The sequence below is a fragment of the Gigantopelta aegis genome, chromosome 9 (genome assembly GCF_016097555.1).
Source record: "Gigantopelta aegis isolate Gae_Host chromosome 9, Gae_host_genome, whole genome shotgun sequence".
In the NCBI taxonomy this organism is placed as follows: domain Eukaryota; kingdom Metazoa; phylum Mollusca; class Gastropoda; order Neomphalida; family Peltospiridae; genus Gigantopelta; species Gigantopelta aegis.
This window is the reverse complement of record NC_054707.1, coordinates 68,869,070-68,894,346: the sequence shown is the minus strand read 5'-3', so window position 1 is coordinate 68,894,346 and position 25,277 is coordinate 68,869,070. Positions and strand designations below refer to the sequence as shown.

The 25,277-nt window shown below is 40.8% G+C and overlaps 2 protein-coding genes across 2 annotated transcripts in view; both read right to left on the bottom strand.

The window, feature by feature from the left end:
• Positions 1–3,116, bottom strand: part of LOC121381715 (macrophage mannose receptor 1-like) — a 16,081-nt gene extending 12,965 nt beyond the window's left edge. The window contains exon 1 of the mRNA XM_041511062.1: positions 2,899–3,116. Coding sequence (XP_041366996.1) covers positions 2,899–3,116 — 218 coding nt within the window. The remainder of the gene's footprint in view (positions 1–2,898) is intronic.
• A 105-nt stretch (positions 3,117–3,221) lies between these two features.
• The window catches only part of LOC121381714 (cell surface hyaluronidase-like), a 34,592-nt gene continuing 12,536 nt past the window's right edge, over positions 3,222–25,277 (bottom strand). Inside the window, exons 13-19 of the mRNA XM_041511061.1 lie at positions 24,364–24,512; positions 23,555–23,626; positions 21,828–22,016; positions 20,080–20,305; positions 19,510–19,725; positions 17,207–17,297; positions 3,222–3,568 (exon numbers count right to left, since the gene is read on the bottom strand). Coding sequence (XP_041366995.1) covers positions 3,222–3,568; positions 17,207–17,297; positions 19,510–19,725; positions 20,080–20,305; positions 21,828–22,016; positions 23,555–23,626; positions 24,364–24,512 — 1,290 coding nt within the window. The remainder of the gene's footprint in view (positions 3,569–17,206; positions 17,298–19,509; positions 19,726–20,079; positions 20,306–21,827; positions 22,017–23,554; positions 23,627–24,363; positions 24,513–25,277) is intronic.

Genomic DNA, 25,277 nt, shown 5'->3' with positions numbered 1-25,277 from the left:
TTAGTTGGTGGGGTAGTGTTGTGGCTGGTGCTTCAAGCTACCAGTGGCCTTGGTGGTCACCTCTTTATAAAATGGCCCAGGGGACACTGAGGTGTTGTTAGTGGGTTGGTTCACTACCTTATTGGGCACTTTGGTGGTTTGACTGGTTATCTTGACTCTTTTTCTGGTTGAGATGGTTTATTTATTTTAGTTTTGACGAAGGACGCAGCTGCCAGTGATTTGGTGTGTTTTACTGGGCTCCTAACTTTTCTATTGCAAATGTTCTTGTTAGCAACTACTCTGAACAAGGGACTGGCTTTTTTACCTGAGTTGGAGTCGTTTTGATGGTTCGGCTTGCTACCTGTTGCGCCAGGTTGCTTAGTGGCGGACGTCATGTTGTCTGTTACGTCAGTACCGGCTTGTTGGTTACTGAAGGAATGAATGAATGTTTAATGACACCCCAGCACGAAAAATACATCGGCTATTGGGTGTCAAACTATGGTAATGCAAATAAATAAAATAAATCAACATCAATATAAAAATTCAAGACTTAAACAAAAACAGTGTAAAGAACTGTGCAAAAACACAAATATCACAGAATTTTACGGATACTGAATTTTACTCAAAACTTCAATTTTGTGCTGTATTGGCCATTCTCAAAGAGAATGTTACACCCCTGCACCACGGTGAGGTTACAGCACACGCATGGGTGGTTACTGAAGATGAATGGTGTCTTGCCGGTGGACGTCGCGCCTTCTGTTAGGCCTGCACTGTCCGCTCTTATGATTTGACAGCTGAATGTTGCAGGTGTCTTTGGAGTTTGGTTCGCCTGAGTGGCTTTATGGACCAGCGTGTTTCCTTCTTTGTTTGTTTGTTTTACTGGGTTGATTGGTAAAATCTCGTTTTTTGCTAGCTGGGGATTTGTTAATTTGGCTTTTTATGGTTGAGTGAATACTCTGGCTAGCTCATTCCCAGTCTGGAGCTCCACGCGGTAAGACGTGTTTGTTTCGCTTGTGCACACTGCTTTCGTGTGCTCGACTTGGGGGTCCTTCGTTTCGTTGTTTTTGTCAGCGAAATGAAGTTTACTACTGGGATGTATGCGGCCATTGGAACTGATTGAACGCTGGAACGCTTCTCGTTTCGACAGTCTGCACCACCAGGATGGATTCTTTTTAGCGAGATTCCTTGCCCCCACGTCATTTCTCCGTTTGACTGTCGACTTGGGTTTTTTCGTGACTCGTATGACGGCCATTCTGCAAAACCCCACGGTTGTTCGCGTTTAGTCTCTACATGGCATCAGATTACAGTTATCTTCCCATTTGGTTGTTTCACCGCGCAAGTAGTCTGCTGTTTGACTGTGATTATTTCATGGCAGACAGCTGTGAAGTGGCAACTGTTTGACTGAAGTGACAGGGGATAGCATGTAGTTTGTAGACATGTGTAACTTGCTGACATTGAAGACTTGTTTGTGGTAATTCCGGCCCATGCAAAAGTAGTGCTTTTTGTGTGAAATGGGTGTACTCCGGCCTGGTTTAGAGGGTGTGTCTGTTTAAACCAATATGCTGGGAGAAAGAGCTGGACAACAGGGTTGTCCTTTTCAGGGCATGTGTCCCCCATGCAGGCAAAGGTACATACAAAACTTCACGGGCCTGCTGATATTAATAAAAATGTTATAGCCACTAAGGCTATATAGAAACATATAGCGAAATTAATTGTGGTCTGAGGCCACATGTCCGAGCCTGTCCTAGCAGCACTGGAATATTGACCGCCCCACTCTAAGAAGAAACAGGAAGCGGGGTCGGCCCCTACTACTCTTTTTCTAGACTTTACCTTGCTTTATAGTGATGCCATCTCGTATCCTCCGGAGTCGGGCCCGTCCGCACCACTATACCAACCCATGACGACTGGACTATACCCTAGTCTGATACTCTCTCTCGTTCAGACGGATCCGGCTTCTCAAGATCTGTATTTCAGCAGAGCACTAAACCTTCAACGTCTATCGACCGGCCTCGGTGGCGTCGTGGCAGGCCATCGGTCTACAGGCTGGTAGGTACTGGGTTCGGATCCCAGTCGAGGCATGGGATTTTTAATCCAGATACCGACTCCAAACCCTAAGTGAGTGCTCCGCAAGGCTTAATGGGTAGGTGTAAACCACTTGCACCGACCAGTGATCCATAACTGGTTCAACAAAGGCCATGGTTTGTGCTATCCTGCCTGTGGGAAGCGCAAATAAAAGATCCCTTGCTGCCTGTCGTAAAAGAGTAGCCTATGTGGCGACAGCGGGTTTCCTCTAAAAAACAGTGTCAGAATGACCATATGTTTGACGTCCAATAGCCGATGATAAGATTAAAAATCAATGTGCTCTAGCGGCGTCGTTAAATAAAACAAACTTTTTTTTTTTTTTCAACGTCTATCGACTGTCAATCTAGGGGTTTTCTTGACGGGATGCAACCCATCTCGTCCCTTTAAGCTGTGCACCCAAACGGCCTTAACGAGGCCACTCGCGTGGACATATCGATCGGACTTTAAACTTTTAGATCTGCGTTCAAAATTTTATGTCGAAATTACTTCTTTTTTTAATATTATTAAATAGTCCGATCCTCTCTTCTTTCTCTTATTTAGTTTTGGACTGTCCTTCTAAAATGCTCCAAATTATGTAAATATTCGGCCGAGCAGTCAATTCTTTTTATTTTTGGCTTGTAACCTTTTTATTTTTTTTATTTATTCTATTAACTTTTTTACTAATTGCTATTTTCAAAATTCTGCCCATTTTCACCCCCCCCCCCCCCCCCCCCTCCCCATCCCGAGTCAGGCCACCGATCTTATCGGAGGTCGGACTCGGGATGGGCGTGTTCGAAACCCTAGTGGTATATGGGCACGTTAAACTTGGTATCATCCTCACCTGGCTAGCTGCTTTGCTTTGTGTTTTTGCCTAAGGCTTTATCCACCTGTTTTGGTTTCGCGCTGGTGAACATGGAGGTTGCCCCCGGGGCAACGGTCACCGGCACGAGCTGGACTAGTGAGGTTTTTGTGGATTTAGGATCCGCGTTTACTTGGAGTTGGGATCCGAGGGCTTTAAGAGCACTTTCTATCCCTTTAATAAAGGTATCCCCGTTTGCAAGTTGGGCGTGGTACATGATATCGGGGACTCCTAGTTGTTGTTTTTTGGTCTGTATTTTTGTTATGGCCTGTTGCCAGAAAACGTACTCGAAGAATGTTGGGTTAAGCCCATCGAACAAAACTTAGCGAAGTCCCGGTTTACTGGAGACTCGCGACGTGAGAAATTTAGCCTTTTTGTTGGCACGGATGGCACGGATGGGTTCTGGTTTTTTGTCACTGCCTAACACTTGAAACCTATTTTTAACCACCACCTCGGGGTGGATATCTGATTCATTGTCACTATCCTCGGGGTTGATTTCTTGACTGAGGTTGGGTGAGCCCTTTCGTTTGGAAGAGCTGCGGGGGATATTGATACCGGTTTTAGAAACTGATTTTACCGCTAGGTTGAAGGCATGGGAAATGGCGTTGATTTGAGAGTTTGTGGACACAAACTCCACGTCTGGGTCAACGTCCTGGTTGTTAGCTGACCCTACGACAGCACCTCCGCTTCGGTGTTGCGTGGGTCAGTGGTCATAGTCATGGGTGTTGGTGGGGGTGGGGGGGGACCTAGTCAGTTGTTGTCTTGTCATTTGTGGTCTCTATTTCAGGCCTTATTTCGCAATTTTCAGGCATGGTTGGGTTAGTCCCGTTATCTTGACTAACTATGTTCTCTGTTAATGTTTCCATTGTTTGACTGGTTTAAGACTAGGCTAGACTAAAAAGTTGGTGTTATGTATTTAAAAATAGGCTAATTAATTATCCTACAGTCAATCGCAAAAGTAATGTACACACAAGTAGTCAGAAAAAAACAAGTAGATACTACAGGTCAGGACTGAAACCAAATGAATACAAATGAATACAGAGTACAGATGCAAAATGACTATTAGGAAGAAATTAAATCGCCAACCTTATTCCTTTGTTCAAGAACGGCGCCTAAGTGGTGTGCACAATCTGTTAAACACGTCTTATCGCGTCGAGCTCCCTTCATCTGTGTGATACCCGTGTCAGGTCAGGTCATAGGGTTTTACGTGCACATTCAGAACAAGCTGTTGCAGCGCACGCCTATACTCGTGTTCCTGTGATGTGTAAGAAACAACAGCATGAATTTGAACACGTAACACAATGTAGGAATCATACCATCACAGCATAAACTATCTGCTATTAGGCCTTGCATCCAGATCTCCATACTCGAGTCCGACCGTCCGTCGTGTGGAGCAGGAACAGAATTCATCTGACCAGTGTACCCTTCTCCGGGTTCTTAGGTTATATTGCATGGGCTCTTGCGGCGCACCACCTCAGACGTTCCTGATTGTAATGTGGAGTGAGTAGCGGAAGCTGATTGGTCTCCTAGCTCTCATCCCAGCAGCATGCATCCTGCTCCTGACAGTGGATATGGACACCCTGCTATTTGTTCTCCATCGGGTTCTTAGCACTCTGCTGTTGGTCAATGGGGATCGTCTTGCAAGCCGTACTAGGACCCGATCTTCACGGGCATCAGTCTGCCTCGGTTGTCCAGATCTTGGCCTAACCGTGACATTGTGAGTTTGGGCATGTTTTTTAATCTAACGACTGATGACAGTATGGTTAATATTCAATCGTCTGCCAATCTCTCTGCGTGACATACCAGTGTTATGCATACCAATAATCTGCCATTTCGTGGCATCAGACAATCTTCGACTTGCCATAGTGTTCTCACACAAAAGGAACAGTTCAGATCACCTAAATCGCTATGTAAGGGTATAAACTTCAAACCGCACTTTGCGTCCGTTTATTCGTGGCACGGATCTCACCTGAAATGTATGCTGATATGCACGTGCTTGTTAGCTTGTAAACAAATGACCCATCCACAGCAGCACATCACCTGTTCAAAATAAGTAGGGGATATTTAAATATAACAGAGAGGTGTTCATTTTTATTGCAATATTAATTAATGGTGAAACACAAGTACTCATGTGACAAGGGATCGACATTAAATATTATAGCCAGGATAATGATGTAGGTCCGGAGGAGACACAGATAGGCAACAGGGGTGGTGCTTTTTCAATATTTGCTCTAGTCACGGGTAAACTCACTGCGGTTCGCCAAGCACGCACGAATCTGGGGGATCCTGTTCCATTCCTTTTGGAGAGCGTCGCCTAATTCAGCCAAGTTGGTTGACTGACGCTGACGCTGACGTTCTCGGAGATGTCATCCGATGATGTCCCACATGTGCTCAATGGGTGAAAGGTCTGGGCTTAGGGCTGGCGACGGTAGTGTGGTGATGTTCTGTTGCTGCAGATACGCAGTGACCAGTAGACTCCAGTGAGCATGGGCGTTGTCGTCCTGAAAAACAAAATGGCGTCCAGCCCGACGTGCGAAGGGCACAACGATCGGTGCAAAGATGTTGTCACGGTAGTAATACCCAGTGACCCTCCCACGAACAATATGCAGCTGGGTTCTGGAAATCACTATGACGCCAGTTGTAACACGGAGTTCTCTTGCGATTTATATCTCATTTCATTCTATAATTATTGATATTTGAAATGGAATATCCCCTACATATTTTTAACAGTATATATATATGAAGATTTCTCGAGCACGTTTGGCTAAAAAATGTGCTAGATTGTAGTTTTTCGCGTATTAAAAACTAATGCAAGAATATAGCATTGCGTAATCTGTTACCGTGTTAGAACTTGGGCAAATTACCAAGAACATATTTTAAGTAATGACTTGACATGCTTTTTCACAGGTTTTACAAGTTAGTACAACACGACAAATATTTGTGTTCAGCTGCGGGTGCTCAATGTTGTTTTCTCGATACGATTACAGCATAATCATAAACGTTAAAACACGCAAGATAATAAGGCGCTAAGAATTGTCTCCCTTTGCGAACCACGATTTCAGGGTAAAAGCATCCGGAATCCTTGTTGACAATCTTGATACCCGAACAGCTAACAAAAAAGCATTAATACCTTGTATAGTTATTTGTTAACAAAAAAATCCAATATATTTTGAGGAATTTGATGTTATGTTATTAAACTCAAAATGTGTGTGTACTTCATTTAAAAGTTTGACTGTTAGTGTACGTTTAGTTTAATTATAAAACAAAGATCTAAAACGTAATAAATTCGTTACGTGTTTTTTGACAGGCGTACAGGATTGTACGCCCTCCAAAATCTGTAAAAAGTTGGATTTTATGAAGGAAGGAAATGTTTTATTTAACGACGCACTCAACACATTTTATTTACGGTTATATAATGTTAGACATATGGCTAAGGACCACATAGATATATAAAAAGGAAACACACTGTCGCCACTTTATGGGCTACTCTTTTCGGTTAGCAGCAAGGGATCTTTTATATGCACCATCCCACAGACAGAATAGTACATACCATGGCCTTTGTTACATCAGTTGTGGAGCACAGGCTGGAACGAGAAATAGTGCAATGGGTCCACCGACGGGGATCAATCCTAGACTGGATTTTATGAGGTATTAGGTTTCGAGAGGTTTTGTTCAATGTTTGAAAAGGGACAGTGAAAAGCGTCCTAATTTTGAGGGGATTCTAAATATCCCGAGGTTCCGGTTCTGATGAATTAAAGTTTGTTTTGTTTAACGACACTACTACAGCTATTGGATGTCAAACATTTGGTAATGTTGACGTATATTCTTAGAAAGGAAGCCTGTTACACTTTTCTATTAGTAGCAAGGGATCTTTTATATGCACCATCCCACAGACTGGATAGCACATACCACGGTATTTGATATACCAGCTGTGGTACACTTGCTGGAACGACAAATAGCCCGATATGCCCACTGGTCGATCCCAACCTGACCGCGCATCAAGCGATCACTTTACCACTAGGCTTCGTCCCGTCCTGTTCTGAGGAATAATACTGTTTATTAAAATGCATGATATTTGTATGCCACTGATCCAAGCAAATACCCAGGCGACCAAGATAGCACAATCTCAATTATAAAATAATAATAATCAATCAATAATACTACAGGTAATTGATTTTTACATACATATGATATGTATTAGAAATCAAAATAATACGTGCAAATGATTTTTGTATACACATGTATTAAAAATCAATAATACTACAGGTAAATGATTTTTATATACATATATTAGAAATCAGTAATACTACCGGTAATTGATTTTTATATACATGTATTGGAAATCGATAATAATACAGGTAAATGATTTTTACATACACATGTATTAGAAATCAATAATAATAATAATACAGGTAATTGATTTTTTATACAGCAAATGGTTGCAAGCTAAGTACTGTGTCTGAAATACATTTAGTTTTTTCTAAATCTGATGCCACAGAGCTTTAGTTTGATTATTCTCGAGTCCATTCATGACATTAAACTTACATGTTATTAAACTTAACCAGTACTAACACTACACGAAGAAACCCGACGACCCTATACAAAATGATTATGGTCATTTTAACAGTTTCCCATCATTCTGACCGCTTGTCCGTTTATGATTTGTACTGCATGCCAACTGCCTTCTTTGTACTTATCAAATGCCAAATTTCGTAAGGCTCTTTTGCGCTACGGTCCAGTCGACTACCATACACGCTCATGCTAAATAGTGTGTACAAAGATGAATTCCATAAAAAGGTTTTTATACAACCATAATAAAGGTTGCCATATTTGTTACTTACGGCGTCTGTGTATATATAGAGAGAAATAGAATAACTAGCTAATGACACCGGATATCTGGTTTATTCTGTGAAGGTAAGAATGGGAAATTCCGCTAGCCTCTGCGTTACGTCAACCAAACGAGCAGAGTGATATAATTAAGATCGATTATGTGTAATAAATAGGATATTAAACTCGCTACCATTTCGTATCATGTTATGTCCCTCGTGAAATAATTTTCATTCACACTCGCTACAGCTGGTGAGAACTGAAAATTATTTCACTCGGGACATAAACATGATACGAAATGGAAGCTCGTTTAATATCCTATATTTACTAGTGGAGTGTATTATACACAAAGTCAATACCTGCTTCGGTCGCGTAGTGGTTAAGTCAACGAACTTAAGGCTGGTATAGGTATAGTACTTGATACCGGCTCCCACCCAGAGCGAGTTTAAGACTCAATGGGTAAGTGTAAGGACAATGTGTACACCGATTTTCTCTCACTAACCACTACTAATAAACCACTAACCCTCTGTCCTGGGCAGATAGCTCAGGACAGCGTGCATGAACCTTAATTGGATGTAAGCATGAAAATTAAGTTCGAGCCCTGGAGTAGTATGCATAATTTCGATCAATGATCTTTGTCACGGTACATGCTCTTAAATTTGTTTCGCCTGTGGCGATTTTAATTGTGTTAGAGGGCCGTGTGCAGTTTATTGCCCGTAGCCCAGATGGGCAACTTGTTACGTAAGACTTCTGCGCGACCGTCCTCGATCGGACATTCCAATATGCACTTAGTCCAGCTGCGGAGGCCATGTGGCGAGTAGTTACGTAATACCTCTGCGAGTGCGGTTTTTACAACCGTGATGGCGACGACTGGCGACAGTCAGACGGACGATCAGAGAGAAATATACCGAGGTAGAATATGAGATGATACGTGAGGTACCGCCTTGTTCCCCCAGGCCAATTCTGATTTTGGAATAAATAGCTAGGATTTAGAGATATCTAGGAGAACGAATTAGGAAGCTTCCTGGGAACGTAGTCCGTTAGGACTTGGTAAATATCATTTCTGCTCTGTGTATAACCTTGATGTGATTGATGTGACTTTAAATATTTTAATACTGTATTATACCAATATTCTTTAGACAGTGTCTTCGGTCATCTGACGAAGTAAATCGTAGACTTTTTGTTCTAACATTATATGAGTATTTGGTAATATAAAGCTTAGCCAGTCATCCTAGAAGACCCTAGGTACACTGTAGGTTATTGTCTTTATTGTGATAGGTACCAGTATTAATTTTGTGTTACAGATTACTGAAAGAGTAGTTAAGGGTTAATTAAAAATTAACCCGTTAGGAATAGAGCTGTAATTCCTTTATTAATTAAGTTCCCCTGCAAGCGTTTCTCAATTATCACACGTTACTGAACGAGTAGTAAGGGCTAATTAAAAATTAACCAGTTAGGAATGGTGTTGTAATTCCTTTATTAATTAACTTCTCCTGTAAGCGTTTCTCAATTATCACACGTGTGGGTGTGGTGTAACGGTGAAGTGATTCGCATATTGTGTAACTAGACACCTAGAGATTAACTAATTAAGTGATCAGTTCTGGGTTGTTATTATTGCTGTTATTAATTTACTACTACGGCTGTACATTTGTCAGCGTAGATTAATACAGATTCCAAAGTGTATTGTGTTATGGTTGTGTTTTCTAGAGAACTAACGTGCTATAATAATATATACTTATATAAGATCGTATCTCTGATCATACCTAGAGACGAGCCATACTAGGGTTTAACCGCCTGTTACAGAGAGATCTAATAGATATACAAGTAGGAGAGACATTTTGATAATCGTGTTTTATTCGGTTACGGGAATTATAGAATCCCTGTGACAGGAGTAGAAAATTCGGGGCTTGTCCGGGATCTGAAACGGGTCATGCATATTTAAAAAAGTATTGTTTGTAAATGGGGGCTTTATAAATTAATTTTACAAATTAACCAGAAGTAGCACGTTGTTCACTAGAAAATTAATTAATATTAAGTGCGTCATATCTAAACATGGATAAGAATTTGCTGGATAGGCCTACGCTCAGTGTAGTGGAGATTAAGCGAGCACGTAAGGCCGAGTTAGTTGAAATCGCGGGTGAGCGAGAAATTGATTTAACATCAGCTAAAACCTTAGGTGATATAAAGACAATTATTATCCAGGAAGTTTTTGGTGATAGGCCTGCTATGGAAGACAGTGAGATTGTTCCAGAGATAGAGATAAATGAGTTAAGTGTGGAACAACAATTAGCTTTTAAAAAGCTTGAGTACGAAAGAGAGGAACGTGCATTGGATAGAGAGAGGGAGAGAGAAAGAGAAGATAGAGATAGAGAAAAAGAAGATAGGGAGAGAGGGAGAGAGAAGAGAGAGAGAAGAGAGAGATAGAGAGATAGAGATAGAGATAGAGAGAGAAGGTAGAGATAGAGAAGATAGAGAGAGGGATAGAGAAGAGAGAGAGAGAGAGAGAGAGAGAGAGAAGAGAGAGATAGGGATAGAGAATTCCAGTTAGCAAAATTAAAAGTGGAACATGAGTTAAAGTTGAATACAGAAGAAGTCAGACGAGAAGGCAGAAATGGTTTTAACATGTCGGAGGCTTATAGATCAGTGCCGGTATTTGATGATCGAGGAGGTAGATATGTTCTTCCAACTTTTTGAACGGGCCGCTAAGCAGCTAAATTGGCCGCAGTCTAAGTGGACATTGTTAGCCGTGTCTAAGTTTAAGGGGAAGGCTAGTATAGCTTATAATTCAACGAGTGATGAGCGAGCAAGTCAGTACGACTTAGTTAAGGCTGCAGTGTTGAGGGCTTATGAATTACGACCCGAGGATTATCGTTTACGGTATAGCGAGTTGAGAAAAACGCAGGGTCAGTCTTATAGTGAGTTTGTGGCTAAGAAGGCAGGGATGTTTGATAAATGGGTTGTTTCTCATCAGGTAGAGTCATATACCGAGTTACGGGAGTTGTTGATCTTACAGGACATTAAAAATGGATTACCAGTTAGCCTACGTATTCATTTAGAGGATCGTAATGTCAAAAAGATAGAGGAGGCAGGCATAGTGGCAGATGATTACGTGTTAATACACAAAGCTCAGGCAGTACAGGGTAGCTCTTTACAACAGGGTGATAAGAAGAAATTTCAGCCAGGTTTTTCCCGGGAAAGTAACTATCGGGGAGAGTCATCTAGTTGGTCAGCTAGTCAGGCCAGGAATGTACCTGGTGGGCAAAGTAAGGATAGACCTGCATTATCAGCCAATGCACGAACTTTTCGTCCACATTGCAGTTACTGTAAAAAGGATAACCATCTTATCGGGGACTGTTTTAAAAGGAAACGCGATAATGCGCAAGTGGTCGGTTTAGTGAGGTCAGCTCCGTTAGCGAGAGAGTTAATGGTTAGTCCCATGGCAGAGAAAGTAAACCCGTATGTGTCCACGGGTATGGTTTGTGATGTGAAACAAGAGTTGTGTCCTAAGGCAATATCAATCTATAGAGATACCGGGTGTAGTCAGAGTCTGATAACGCAAGAGTCTTTAGCTGGTATTGAAAATTCAGACATAGGACGTAGTTTGGCCTTAACCTCGGTTACTGGAGAAAATATGGTTGTCAGGTTACATAAGGTTTTCTTGTGTTCGAAGTTTGTGACGGGACCAGTCATTATGGGTGTTGTGAAGGACTTGCCTTTTGGAAACATAGGAGTTTTGTTGGGTAATGATTTGACTAGTCAATGTTGTCAGCCTCAATGTGACCAATTGTTAATTGAAGACAGCCCTTTACCCATAGAAGAGTGTGAGGTTGATGAGACTAGATATCCTGCGTGTGTAATGACTAGGGCTATGGCCAGTAGGTTAGCACGAGACCCAGGGGATATTTGTGATTTGTCTGATACGTGTGTTAGCCATGAAATTGGAGTGGATGAGGTTATCAATAATATGGTAGATAAGTCCACCGAGGAATTAAATGTGGTGGAACCTGTTGATCTCCCGCAGAGGGGAAATGAACCAGTCGTGTTTGATAGGGGGGACTTACCTTGTAATAGACAAGAGTTAATCCTAGAGCAGGGAGCTGATCCAAGTTTGTTGGCAGCTCGCACTACATTGTTAACTGAGGGTGAGATGAAGGATCAGATGTCAGGGTATTATATGGACATGGGAGTGTTAATGAATAAGAGTGTGGAAAAGGTTGTGCCTGATAGTGAGGAATGTGTGACAAGATGTAGAATTGTGGTGCCCTCTAAGTACCGTCCGTCATTGTTACTTTTAGCACATGCGGACGTGTTTGCTGGCCACTTAGGGCGGAATAAAACTCATAGTAAACTTGCCTCAGAGTTTTATTGGAAGGGAATGTTTGCAGATGTCAGTAAGCATTGTATGTCATGTCGTGTGTGTCAGGTTGTGGGCAAACCAAATCAGCTAATTCCTCCCTATCCCCTGCAGAAGGTTCCCATAGTTGGGGAAGCCTTTTCAAAAGTGTTGATAGATGTCGTTGGGCCATTACCGAAAACGCGTTCAGGCAACCAATTCTTGTTAACAATTATGTGCTTAACTACGCGTTTTCCAGAGGCGATTCCCTTAAGGAAGGTTACTGCGTCGGTTGTAGCTAGTGCGCTGCTTAAGTACTTTACGTACACAGGGTTACCAGGTGAAATTCAAAGCGACCGGGGTACGAACTTTATGAGCAAGTTAATCCAGCAAGTACTGTCTATGTTAGATATACAACAGATTCGTTCTGCTGCATTCCACCCTGAGAGCCAGGGCGCCATAGAACGTTTCCACCAGAGCATGAAAAGTATGCTCCGCTGCCATTGTTTCGACAATGGTACTGACTGGGACCAGTCAATTCCTTTCGTGTTGTTCGCAGCACGGGATGCTAAGCAAGAATCCTTAGGATTCACCCCATTTGAGTTGGTCTATGGGCATTCAGCCCGAGGCCCTCTCAAATTGGTAAAAGATAGTTGGTTAGACAAGGATAATGCCGAAAACCTGCTGATTTATGTAGGCAGAGTTAGAGATAGGTTGTGGCAGGCGACCGAACTGGCTAGGAAGCATCTGAGCTATGCTCAGAGCAAAATAAAATCAGTGTTTGATAGGAAGGCTAAGAGTCGGGAATTTAAACCAGGGGATAAAGTGCTGCTGTACCTTCCCATTAAACGGGGTTCATTACAGAACAGGTATTTCGGTCCCTATGTTGTGCACAAACGGGTTAATGAGACAGGGTATGTGATAAACACTCCTGATAGGGTTAGGAAAAGTAGGTATTGTCACATCAATTTGCTAAAAGGTTATTTTGACAGACTGCCGATAGTTCCAGTGTTGCCTGTCCAAATTGAGAGTCACTCAATTTCCTGTGATGACGTCCAGACTGCTGAGATCAAGTTAACCAACAGCCAGATTCTTGCAGACTTGAGTTCTTATCTACAGCACCTTGACAGCCCCCAGCGAGCAAAGCTGACTACGTTGATACAAGACAATGTTTCCATTTGTCAGGACTTTCCAACGGTCACCAATACCTTAATCCAGGATGTGCGCTTGGAACCCAACGCTACACCGATTCGACAGAATGCCTATCGGATAAATCCTGTAAAACGCGCGGCACTAAAAAAGGAGATAGATTACATGTTGGAACACGACATTCTGGAACCATCAAACAGTCAGTGGGCATCACCTGTTATTCTGATTCAAAAGGGAGATAACAGTTTCCGGGTGTGCGCTGACCTACGTCGCGTGAATCAACTCATCAAGGCAGATGCCTACCCGCTACCCCGCCTTGACGATTGCATCGACCGAGTTGGACACGCGCAGTACATCACCAAATTGGACCTACTGAAGGGTTTTTATGCCATTCCGTTAACGGAGGAAGCTAAAGACATTCTGGCGATCATCACACCTGACGGCCTCTTCCAATTCCGAGTGATGCCGTTTGGTTTGAAGACTGCTCCTGCTGCCTTTCAAAGGATGATGAACCAGGTGTTATCTGATTTAGAAAACGTCAGCGTGTATCTGGACGATGTGGTGTTAGCCACCGACACTTGGGATGAACATTTAACCGGGTTACAACTAATATTCAGTCGCCTACAGAAAGCTAACTTGACGGTGAACCTGGGCAAATGCGAATTCGTGAGAGCTTCAGTGACCTACTTAGGTCATACTGTCGGACATGGTTGCGTCGCCCCACTGCAGGCCAAGACCCTAAGCATCAGCCAGTACCCTGCACCGACCAACCGTCGTGAAGTTCGCCGGTTCCTTGGCATGGCCGGTTATTATCGTCGTTTCTGCGCTAGATTTGCGACGGTAGCGGCCCCCATCACCTCTCTGCTAAAAAAGGAAACGAAGTTCCAGTGGTCAGAGGAATGCGAGACGTCATTTAACCGTCTCAAGCAGATGCTCTCCTCGTCTCCCGTGATGGCAGCACCAGACTACCGAATGCCGTTCAAGCTAGCTGTGGATGCAAGTGACGTGGGAGCTGGAGCTGTGCTGTTCCAGGAAGACGAAAATGGACTGGACCATCCTGTAAGTTTCTTCTCAAAAAAGTTTGACAAACACCAGGTGAACTATTCCACTATAGAGAAGGAAGCTTTGGCCATGGTACAAGCTCTGAAGCATTTTCAGATCTACGTGAAATCGGCAGTACACCAAGTGGTGGTCTTTACTGATCATAATCCGCTTACTTTCATTCACAGAATGAAAGCCACCAACCAGAGAGTTTTGAGGTGGAGTCTTCTTCTGCAAGAATACCCAATTACCATTGAACATATCAAGGGCACATCCAATGTAATCGCTGATGCCCTGTCCCGAAGTTGAACGTTATGATAATGTGTTGACATTCTTTATTTCTGTTTCGTTTATATATATTTTATTTGTATACCAGGGACTCAGAGACTCAGTGTGATTACTGGTAGTCACCTTATTATTACCTGTGTTATAAATGTCCGTATGCGTCGGTTAACGCACCTTTTTGTTTTAATGTAGTATATTTCCCTATTCCTAGAGTAGAGGAAATATCCCTTTTGAGGTGGGGGGTGTGTCACGGTACATGCTCTTAATTTGTTTCGCCTGTGGCGATTTTAATTGTGTTAGGGTGCCGTGTGCAGTTTATTGCCCGTAGCCCAGGTGGACAACTTGTTACGTAATACTTCTCGCGCGAATCTTGCGTTCCAATATGCACTTAGCGAGCTGTGGAGGCCATGTGGCGAGTAGTTACGTAATACCTCTGCGAGTGCGGTTTCGACGACCGTGATTTTGGCGACGATGGCGTCAGTAGTCTGACGATCAGAGAGAAATAATACCTACGCTAGGAGAGATGAAATATGAGATGATACGTGAGGTGCCGCCTTGTTCCCCCAGGCCAATTCTGATTTTGGAATAAATAGCTAGGATTTAGAGATATCTAGGAGAACGATTAGGAAGGCTCCGGAGGAACGTTAGTCCGTTTGGGCTTTGGTAAATATCATTTCTGCTCTGTGTATAACCTTGATGTGATTGATGTGACTTAAATATTTTAATACTGTATTATACCATTATTCTTTAGACAGTGTCTTCGGTCATCTGACGAAGTAAATCGTAGACTTATTGTTCTAACATTATATGAGTATTTGGTAATATAAAGCTTAGCCAGTCATCCTAGAAGACCCTAGGTACACTGTAGGTTATTGTCTTTATTGTGATAAGTATTAATTCTGTGTTACAAGATTACTGAAGAGTAGTTAGGGTTAATTAAAAATTAACCCGTTAGGAATAGAGCTGTAATTCCTTTATTAATTAAGTTCCCCAAGAAGCGTTCTAAATTATCACACGTTACTGAACGAGTAGTAAGGGTTAATTATAAGTTAACCAGTTAGGAATGGTGTTGTAATTCCTTTATTAATTAACTTCTCCTAGAAGCGTTTCTCAATTATCACACGTGTGGGTGTGGTGTAACGGTGAAGTGATTCGCATATTGTGTAACTAGACACCTAGAGATTAACTAATTAAGTGATCAGTTCTGGGTTGTATTATTGTTGTTATTAATTTAATACTACGGCTGTACATTTGTCAGCGTAGATTAATACAGATTCCAAAGTGTATTGTGTTTTTGTTGTGTTTTCTAGAGAACTAACGTGCTATATTATATATACTTATATAAGATCGTATCTCTGATCATACCTAGAGACGAGCCATACTAGGTTTAACAGCCTGTTACAGAGAGATCTAATAGATATACAAGTAGGAGAGACATTTTGATAATCGTGTTTTATTCGGTTACGGGAATTATAGAATCCCCGTGACACACTGGTTTACGTAAAACGCTGAAAAACCTGACCAAGACATACACCCGTGGTGCATTTCACATGGCTGGGTTTCGTAACACTGGGTTATATCAAAAGCTAGGTTTAACACTGGTTTACGTAAAACGCTGAAAAACCTGACCAAGACATACACCCGTGGTGCATTTCACATGGCTGGGTTTCGTAACACTGGGTTATATCAAAACCTAGGTTTAACACTGGTTTACGTAAAACGCTGAACAACCTGGCCAAGACATACACCCGTGGTGCATTTCACATGGCTGGGTTTCGTAACACCGGGTTGTATCAAAACCTAGGTTTAACACTGGTTTACGTAAAACGCTGAAAAACCTGACCAAGACATACACCCGTGGTGTATTTCACATGTGTGTGTGTTTACCCGTGTTTACAAAACCACGCTTTTTACATGGGTTACCCGCAGATTTGGAAAGGGACATAAGCGAGGAATAGCTTACACTTCATCACTTTGTAGTTGAAACTCGTTACCAGTATATTATTAGCATTCGCGTTCGAGATGGAGGATTAGCTACCCTACCCCCCTACCCCCACCCTGTATTCGTTTCTGTACAGTGGCGTAGGCAGGATTTTGTATTGGGGGGGGGGGGGGCACCTGGCAGCTAAGTAAACAATGATATTGAGTACGCCACTGATCACCCCTAATTTTGCCACTGTTTCTGTAGTGGCTTCAAATGATCTCTAAAATACATTCACATTTTATGGCTCTGCAATACTGACGTAAAACACGATTTTGCTGCCGAAATTATCCATGAAGAAAAGTTACTTTGAGCAAAGCCAGCGAAAAACCACCTCAAGGGCAGGTTTAAACAAGCAATACAACTGTAACCCAGTGTTAAACTTGGATTACTGAAAACCAGACATGTGAAATGCACAGTAAACATGACCCAGGGTTTAACCTAGGTTAAAACAATATGTTTCCAAAACCCACCGATAACCTAGACATATGAAACCGGCCCACGATGTTTTGTAAAAATGGCTCCAGAACTGTGCCAGTTGTTCATATTTGTACTATATTTACTATATGTACACAGTTTTATTAGATAGGCTTCTGGAGACTGTGTTATACAGAACATACACCTTTGGGTACAGGTGTAGTTTTGCTTTATGAAGGGGTTGAATGAAGACTGGAGATTGTGTGCTGCATACCTTCCATTGAAAACGCGGATTCGTGAGCATCATCTCTGATGAAATAGATTGGATATTTTCCTTTCACGAAATCAACACCAATGAAACTAACCTGTAAAAGAGATATAAGATAAACATAGACTCGGTTGATATAGTCCATGTTAAAAGCACTCGCGACGAATCCTCCCTCCCTCCCTCTCTCTCCTCTCTCTCTCTCTCTCTCTCTCTCTCTCTCTCTCTCTCTCTCTCTCTCTCTCTCTCTCTCTGGGTAGGTTACAGGACAATAAATAGATAGATAGACAGACAGACAGACAGACATATAGATACAAAAGGATAACCCTACTGAATATAAAAAGTAAAGTTTGTTTTGTTTAATGACACCACTAAAGCACAATGACATATTGATCATCGGCTATTGGATGTCAAACATTTGGTCGTTCTGACTCGTATTGAATAGAGGAAACCGCTACATTTCCTCAATGCGGCAATGGATCTTTTAAATGCACTTTACAACAGACAGGAAAGCACATTGTAAGGTCTTTGACCAGTTGTGGTGCACTGGTTGGAACAAGAAAAAACCCAATCAACTGATCCACTGAGGTGGTTCGATCCTGCGACGAAAGCACTTCAAGCGAGCGCTCAACCGACTGAGTTACTGAATATGAAATTGTATAAAAAAGTATAGGGACTTTGATATTTCACACCCTTTACTATATCGTTATTTGCCATCTTCAGTAAATTCGTGCTGGGGTGTCGTTAAACATTCATTTATTTATGCATTCATTCTTCAGTAAATATTTAAGGCCCATAGGTCAAATATTGTTAAAATAGCAACAGAAAGAAAGAAAGAAATGTTTTATTTAACGACACACTTAACACATTTTATTTACGGTTATATGGCGTCAGACATACGGTTAAGCACCACACATATATTGAGAGAGTAAACCCGCTGTCGCCACTTCATGGGCTACTCTTTTCGATTAGCAGCAAGGGTTCTTTTATATGCACCATCCCACAGACAGGGCAGTACATACCACAGCCTTTGACATACCAGTTGTTGTGCACGGACTGGAACGAGAAATAGCCCAATAGGCCCACCGGCGGGGAAAATAGCAACATAATCAACATTATGGTTTCCTGTTTAATACGATATGTTTGTTGTATGGCATCGTGAAGCATCTAGAGAGACACTCACTTGGGGTTATCATATTTGTTCACGAGTGCTCTATCATCGAGCTACATTCCACATACATTGTTTTAATACTGGTGAAGGCAAAATAGGGTATTCTATGCTCAACATTTGGCTGTGTGTTATTAATTCTAATGCTTTCCTGGTCAACGTAGAACGAAAACTGTTTTTCTGACTCTTGTAACCAATTGTAGTTTTGTTATTAAATATATTATTAATTAGATATTTAGGGTATTAATCGTTTGTAGTTAGTGACTTACCTTATTATAGTTTATATACTAATAGTGAGGGTAATGTTATCGTTTGGTTTGTTTAGATTTGGATGTTGGTTTGTTATGTATTCGGTGGCACGTGTAATTAGTGACAGATGACGGTTGACTGAATACAGTGACGCTTACGACAGTAGCTGGATATTGTTCCACCTGTTCCCGCCAAATTAACTACACCCGATTGCGTTCTTTGTTCTGTTTTTACCTGAACAACATATTTCAGTCTAAGACTGCAAAGTCAATGATATCTAGACACATAAGAGTTTTAGTGTGAACTAGAACAAGATGTTAGGGTTTTTTCATGATCATCATTAATAAATGAACATATGTGAAAGACAGAGTTTTCACTACCCGAGGTTACACTCTTAACGAACATAAAAATATCAAGGTGATGCCGCAATCGTACCTAATGTTATGCCATGGCGCATTTGGCTCACCCACAGCAAAAATACGAACAAATCTCCTTTTAGTTAAAAACTGCCCCTTTTCGTATATATACTAAACTCCGTTGAAAACGCACCTCCCAAATTTTAGTTGTTATACCTATTGCACATGTTACCGTTGTACACAAATTTAGGTTATTTGTTGCACATCAAAATACATCCAGTTATACAAAATGAGTTAAAAGTATTATCATTTCTTCTCGCATCCTTTTCACAACTAAAAATATGACTGGTGCGTTTTCAATGGAGGTCAGTATATTGTAATAAGTCTTTATATTAATATGGCACGGATGTTTTTTTCTCTCTCCAATGCCCCTGTTATTTTACGCTCAGTGAGACCATGGGTGTGTCAGTTAAAGTAAGATAATTTAATTACAAAACAACTATTACAGTATTTAAGGACTGATAAACAGTCTATGGTACCTTTGCAAACGAATGTGGACACATGGACATTTGCCAGTTTTCTACAAAAGAGCACTTGGGTGTAGTGAAGAAGGGGAGGTTTTTCACCACATACGCCCCTGGGTGTCCCGTCACGCTACCGTCCTCGTCCTGAAATATGGCCTGAAGCTTAGAGTCACGATCCCCTTCAAAACCACGAACTGTTGCGTTTCCGTCATACACTTTATTACCCTCGGTCTGAAATGAGGAAAACATTTAACAGTGGTGTTTACATGAATAAAAATAGTCAAAGTAAATATGCCCTATCCACGTTAAATTGGTGGGGGGGGGGGGGGGGGGGGGGGGGGGGGGGGGGGGGGGGGGGGGGGTCTATTAGAAAGTATATTTATCAAATTATTCTAATGTTTTGTATGTAAAGTTTCTATGGACATCAGTATATATTTAAAATGTTCCTACTATAATATATGCTTGGTTTCTGATAAGAATTCAAGCTGAAGCATATCTACAAGAAATACTGGTGTATCTATAACACAGACATAAAAAGTTCTTCAACACAATCTAATTATTCAAGTTCAGTTAACTAATGCTCACATCATCGCAAAAGGCAAACGTGGCACCACGGACTGCACTCTGTGGATCAAAGAAGACATCGTCTGCTCGTCGCCAGCTAATCGCCCCACCTGACCTGAACGCGCGAACCCCCGAGAACTCTTTCTCCAGATTGTTGTTCCAGTGCCAGTGTCTGTAGCGTTTAAAATGGCAGTCTGTCACGTACGTTGGACCATCGTAGAAGACGAATCCCTGTATTGGACTGTTTCTAAAAGAAAAAAAAGACATGTATTTAAATATATGTACATTGTGTTATGAAATCAACAACACAGCTCACTGAAGAATTGTGATTTTAGGGAAGGGACCCGGTTTGGTTTTGTCAACTTTAAAACAAGACTTTGGATTTATAAAATACAGGATTACTTTTCGAAAGAGAATTGAACAATGTTTTCAAACTGATATTTTAAGTTTTAAAAATATATTTCTTCTAGAATTCTATTCAAATTACAAATTTCAGTTGCATATATAGATTTACAACAGATAATTTCTGTATACTTGAATTTGGTTTTGAATGATTATGAAACAGATAGGTTGTAGGTTTATATGATAAATGTTCTAAATTAACATTCTGCAGGATTTATTTAGGTTTAGAAGCAGAAGCAAATATTAAAAAAAAAATATTGTTGTTTCACAAAAATCACCTAGTTTTACGACAAACCATAATTTTAGGTTTCCAAAACAAAACGGACATGGTCTATATTTTCAATTCACGCGCACAAAGTGGGAGCGACCGCTCGTTCTGAACATGCAACTAATGTATTAAAGGCATATGATAATATACCACTGACCTATTAAATGGCCTAACACAGTATTACCTGAAAACTAAATATATTTGATTTGTCCCTAAATATACATTATTCATCCATCTACATAACCACCATACTCCACTTATTAATGATATTTTGTACAGATAATTGAATTATCCACAATGGTCCACAATTCAAAAACTAAAATTGCCAAGAGCGTTGACATGAATTTCACTCCTTCATGGTTCAGTTACGGTGATGCGATAGCTAGATTTGGTTTAAAAATATTAATGTAATTTTCATTTATTATTAATTTTGAGAGAAATAAGATCCTTAAATTCGTGACAGTGTGCCTTTAAGACGTCACAGTTGCATGTATGGAACACAAACATTGGTGTAACGTCTAGACTATATCATTCTCATTATCTTAATATAAAAAACTTTCCAATTTCTCCCACGATTTCAATCTGTTTCGACCCTTTCTGTCAATTTCCTCCGACTCTGTCTTCTGAGCTGTCCACACCATCGCCTACTTGTCTCAACTTCCTCCACGGGTGCAGTCTCTGTGTATATCCCTGCACCCACCTGGCATCCTCGTCCTCTGCCGCTAATAAAGCTGGTCTGATCCACGGCACTAACTAACGACCGCCGGTAGTAGGGGTGCATAGTAGGTGGTTATAAGTGCCTCTTAACAATGCCAGAAGTAACTACTGAACACTCCCCGAAGTCGTCAGACTAAGCCCACAGCTAAAAGCTGATGGGGAACAGGTGTGTGGCACAGACAGCCACAAGAGACAAGCACCTGTCGCGGTTGGAGAGACAAGGACTGGGATGTGGAGGTGGACAGCGAAAGAAGTTGAAAGATAGGAGGAGTTGCCAGATCGGGAAGAAATGAGATGGAATTCAAAGGAGAGAAAGGAAAGGGGGCACTGGGATAAAAAAAAAAAAAAAAAAAAAAAAAAAAAACGTCTAGACTATACTCACGGGTCCTCGGTCATTAGGGACCTGTCAAACTGATGCTGTGGTTTTGGGTCAGTTGGGAAATCCCAGTCTACCCAGAGCTGTGGCATCCCCTTGTTGTCGCTCTCCCCAACAAATACGGTCTTCTGAACTTCCGTGAATGTGTCTTCCCCTGATTTGGCCATGGTTATACCACGACTAGAGTCTGCAAGACTGAAATGTAGGAATCCGCTCAAAACCATATACCTTTAGGTAGCACTATACCAAACAACATCTCAGCCAGTTAACGTTATAACTGCACCAAACTTTAAGTTGGTCAAAGAATAAGGCAATCCCTGATATTGGCGAGATACGTAATGTGACAGAACTTATAGCCATATCGTATGCGTTCTCAACATGACATTGTATCCGAACCAGATAATATTAGGCTTAAATATGATAAATTCATATCATTCCTTTGCAGAACTATGGCTGATATTTTCTATTATGTCCAAAACGAGGAGAATGACCCCTTGTGTTGTTCGATTATATTAAGGGTTTATATCTATGGTGTATAAAGATTATGTTCATGGAAGATTTAACCACAATGCTACCTTTGTCCTTTCATTTGGCGGTGAACGATAGAATAATTTAGTTTAAAATGCGTCATAAACCTTCATTCATAAAAGTGTTTTTGACAATGTTGGGAGGGGGGTTGGGGAGGCGTTGTGGGTTTTTTTTGTGGATTTTTTTTGGGGGGGGGGGTTTTGGGGGGGGGGAGTGGGAGGGACTAGGTAATTTTCATAATTATTGTTGTACTGTCCAAAGCGGTAACTGGTAAATAATACCAACAAGGCATCGAAATCAAAGAAAATCACCATGGTCCTAGTCCTACATTGTATATATGCGAAGTTTTATGAGAATCGAATGAGAAATGAAGTCGTTAGAGCGGTTACGTTATGCTACACGTACTTAACTAAGAACAAGTCTTCCATATCCCATAGACGGTCCATCGCGTGGGGATAACAATCAATTAGATGGTACTAACTGAATAATATATTACTTTGTGCAATATTTAGCTTTTTCTGTAAGACCTGTATAAAGGTTACAAATTTATCAATCTGTTATGAGTAAGTATGTATGGTTATGTCACATGGATAATCGATATCTTCCTATATTACCACGATAGATACACCATGGTAATTATGATACAGACTATGTATATCCTACCTTGAGTAACGAAGAACCAGCTAATACCGCTGTATACATACACCATGGTAATTATGATAAAGACTATTTATTTCCTACCCTGAGTGACGAAGAACACGATAATACCGCTGTATATATACACCATGGTAATTATGATAAAGACTCATTATTTCTTACCCTGAGTGACGAAGAACACGATAATACCGCTGTGTATATATACCATGGTAAGTATGATAAAGACTATTTATTTCCTACACAGAGTGACGAAGAACACGGTAATACCGCTGTATATATACACCATGGTAATTATGATAAAGACTATTTATGTCCTACCTTAAGTTACGAAGAACACGGTAATACCGCTGTATATATACACCATGGTAATTGTGATAAATACTATTTATTTCCTACCTTAAGTTACGAAGAACCAGATAATACCGCTGTATATATACACCATGGTAATTATGATAAAGGCTTTATTTCCTACCTTAAAGTACGAAGAACACGATAATATCGCTATATATACACCAGGGTAATTATGATAAAGACTATTTATTTCCTACCTTGAGTGACGAAGAACCAGATTCCCACCTCGTACCCATACGTTGTTTTCTCGGTTTTTGTAGCCAGTGAATCTAGAATGTTTTTTATAGAAAAAGCAACATTCATATTGTAGTTATCACATTATAGTACGCAAAATCTAGAGTGACAGATACATTTATATACATATATCTCTTATATTTATTTAAACATATATGATTGTCCACGAGTAATAGCTTTAAATAGTCCCAAACCTGAACAGAATTGGTAACGAGCTGAAAGTCGCAAGTCATAAAAATGTATGGTTCATTTTGGACACAATGACCACATTTTATTTGTTTAGCGATTTCTGTTTCTCAAATCATGTAATTAATGACTTCATTGCATTGTCGGTGTGTGAAAACCTAGTTTTAGACATTTTCTTTGCATTTCTACTATGTCTGGTTGCAAAGATAAGATAACATTGATAATGGCGTTGATCTTGGATGCCATCTTGAATTCCCGCGTTAGCTCTTCACGGATTTTCGGGGACTTTCGATATGTGTTTTACAATCCTTTAGGGCAACTTTCCTGAAGATTTCAGCTTGTTTCCAATTTGCTCCAGCTTTGACCTAATGCTCCTGGACTATGAGGTATAGAAGTATTCAATTTGTAACGTTAAATTTGTATGAGTCCATTTTAAAACGAAGGTGTCTCTCAGAATGACATCGTTAACAATATAAAAAGCATTCTGCTATTATAAATAGGAAATGTGTATTTGCCAGAATCAAAATGTTCTTTACTGTATACCGTAATACGAACTACAATATGTGTATAAACGTCGTCGTTTAACCTGTCAAGATATACAATGGTCTGGTTTCCGTCTTTGTTGTTGGGGATTCTGGGATCGTAGCCGTTTGAGCCGAACACGCCATTCTCTGGGACAAACACCCCATCTTCACTTTCTCCTGATGATATTCGACCATCGACCACCAAACCGCGCTGAAAACAAAACCAAGAAAACCAAAAGGATATGTTTGTTTTTCGTGAGGCTTTTTGTTTCAGTTCATTTTGGTGTTTTTTCTTGTGTTTTTGTTTTGTTTGTTTGTTTGTTTTTGTTGTTGTTTATTTTTGTTGTTGTTGTTGTTGTGTTGTTGTAAGTCTACAAACATGAATCGTTCCTTAACAGTCGGTTAAAAAAATCACAGCATACTGTCAAATCACAAGCTGCTTGGTATCAACTATAGTAACTGTGTTACATGTCTTAGGGAATGAACGAAGAAACCAGCTGCCTTATTTCTTATGACTACCAACAAGATGTCGTTTTGTTTCCACTGACTACCAGCAAGATGTCGTTTTGTTTCCACTGACTACTCGCAAGATGTCGTTTTGTTTCCACTGACTACCAGCAATATGTCGTTTTGTTTGCACTGATTACAAACAAGATGTCGTTTTGTTTCCACTGACTACCAGTAAGATGACGTTTTGTTTCCACTGACTACCAGCAAGATCTCCTTTTGTTTTCACTGACTACCAGCAAGATCTCGTTTTGTTTCGACGGAAAGGACAGTACAAAACATGAACTTCCACAGGCCAAACTGGTAACGTCCAGTGGGAATATTTTTAACATGATACCATAATCAGCAGTGTTGTACAGAGACTTATTGCAGAACATAACCACTCTAAGGAGAACCGTTTGTAAATAATCAAGGATGGAGATGTTTTAGGGGTGGTATGATCTTGGCAATTTTATGTTTCTGAAGTTTA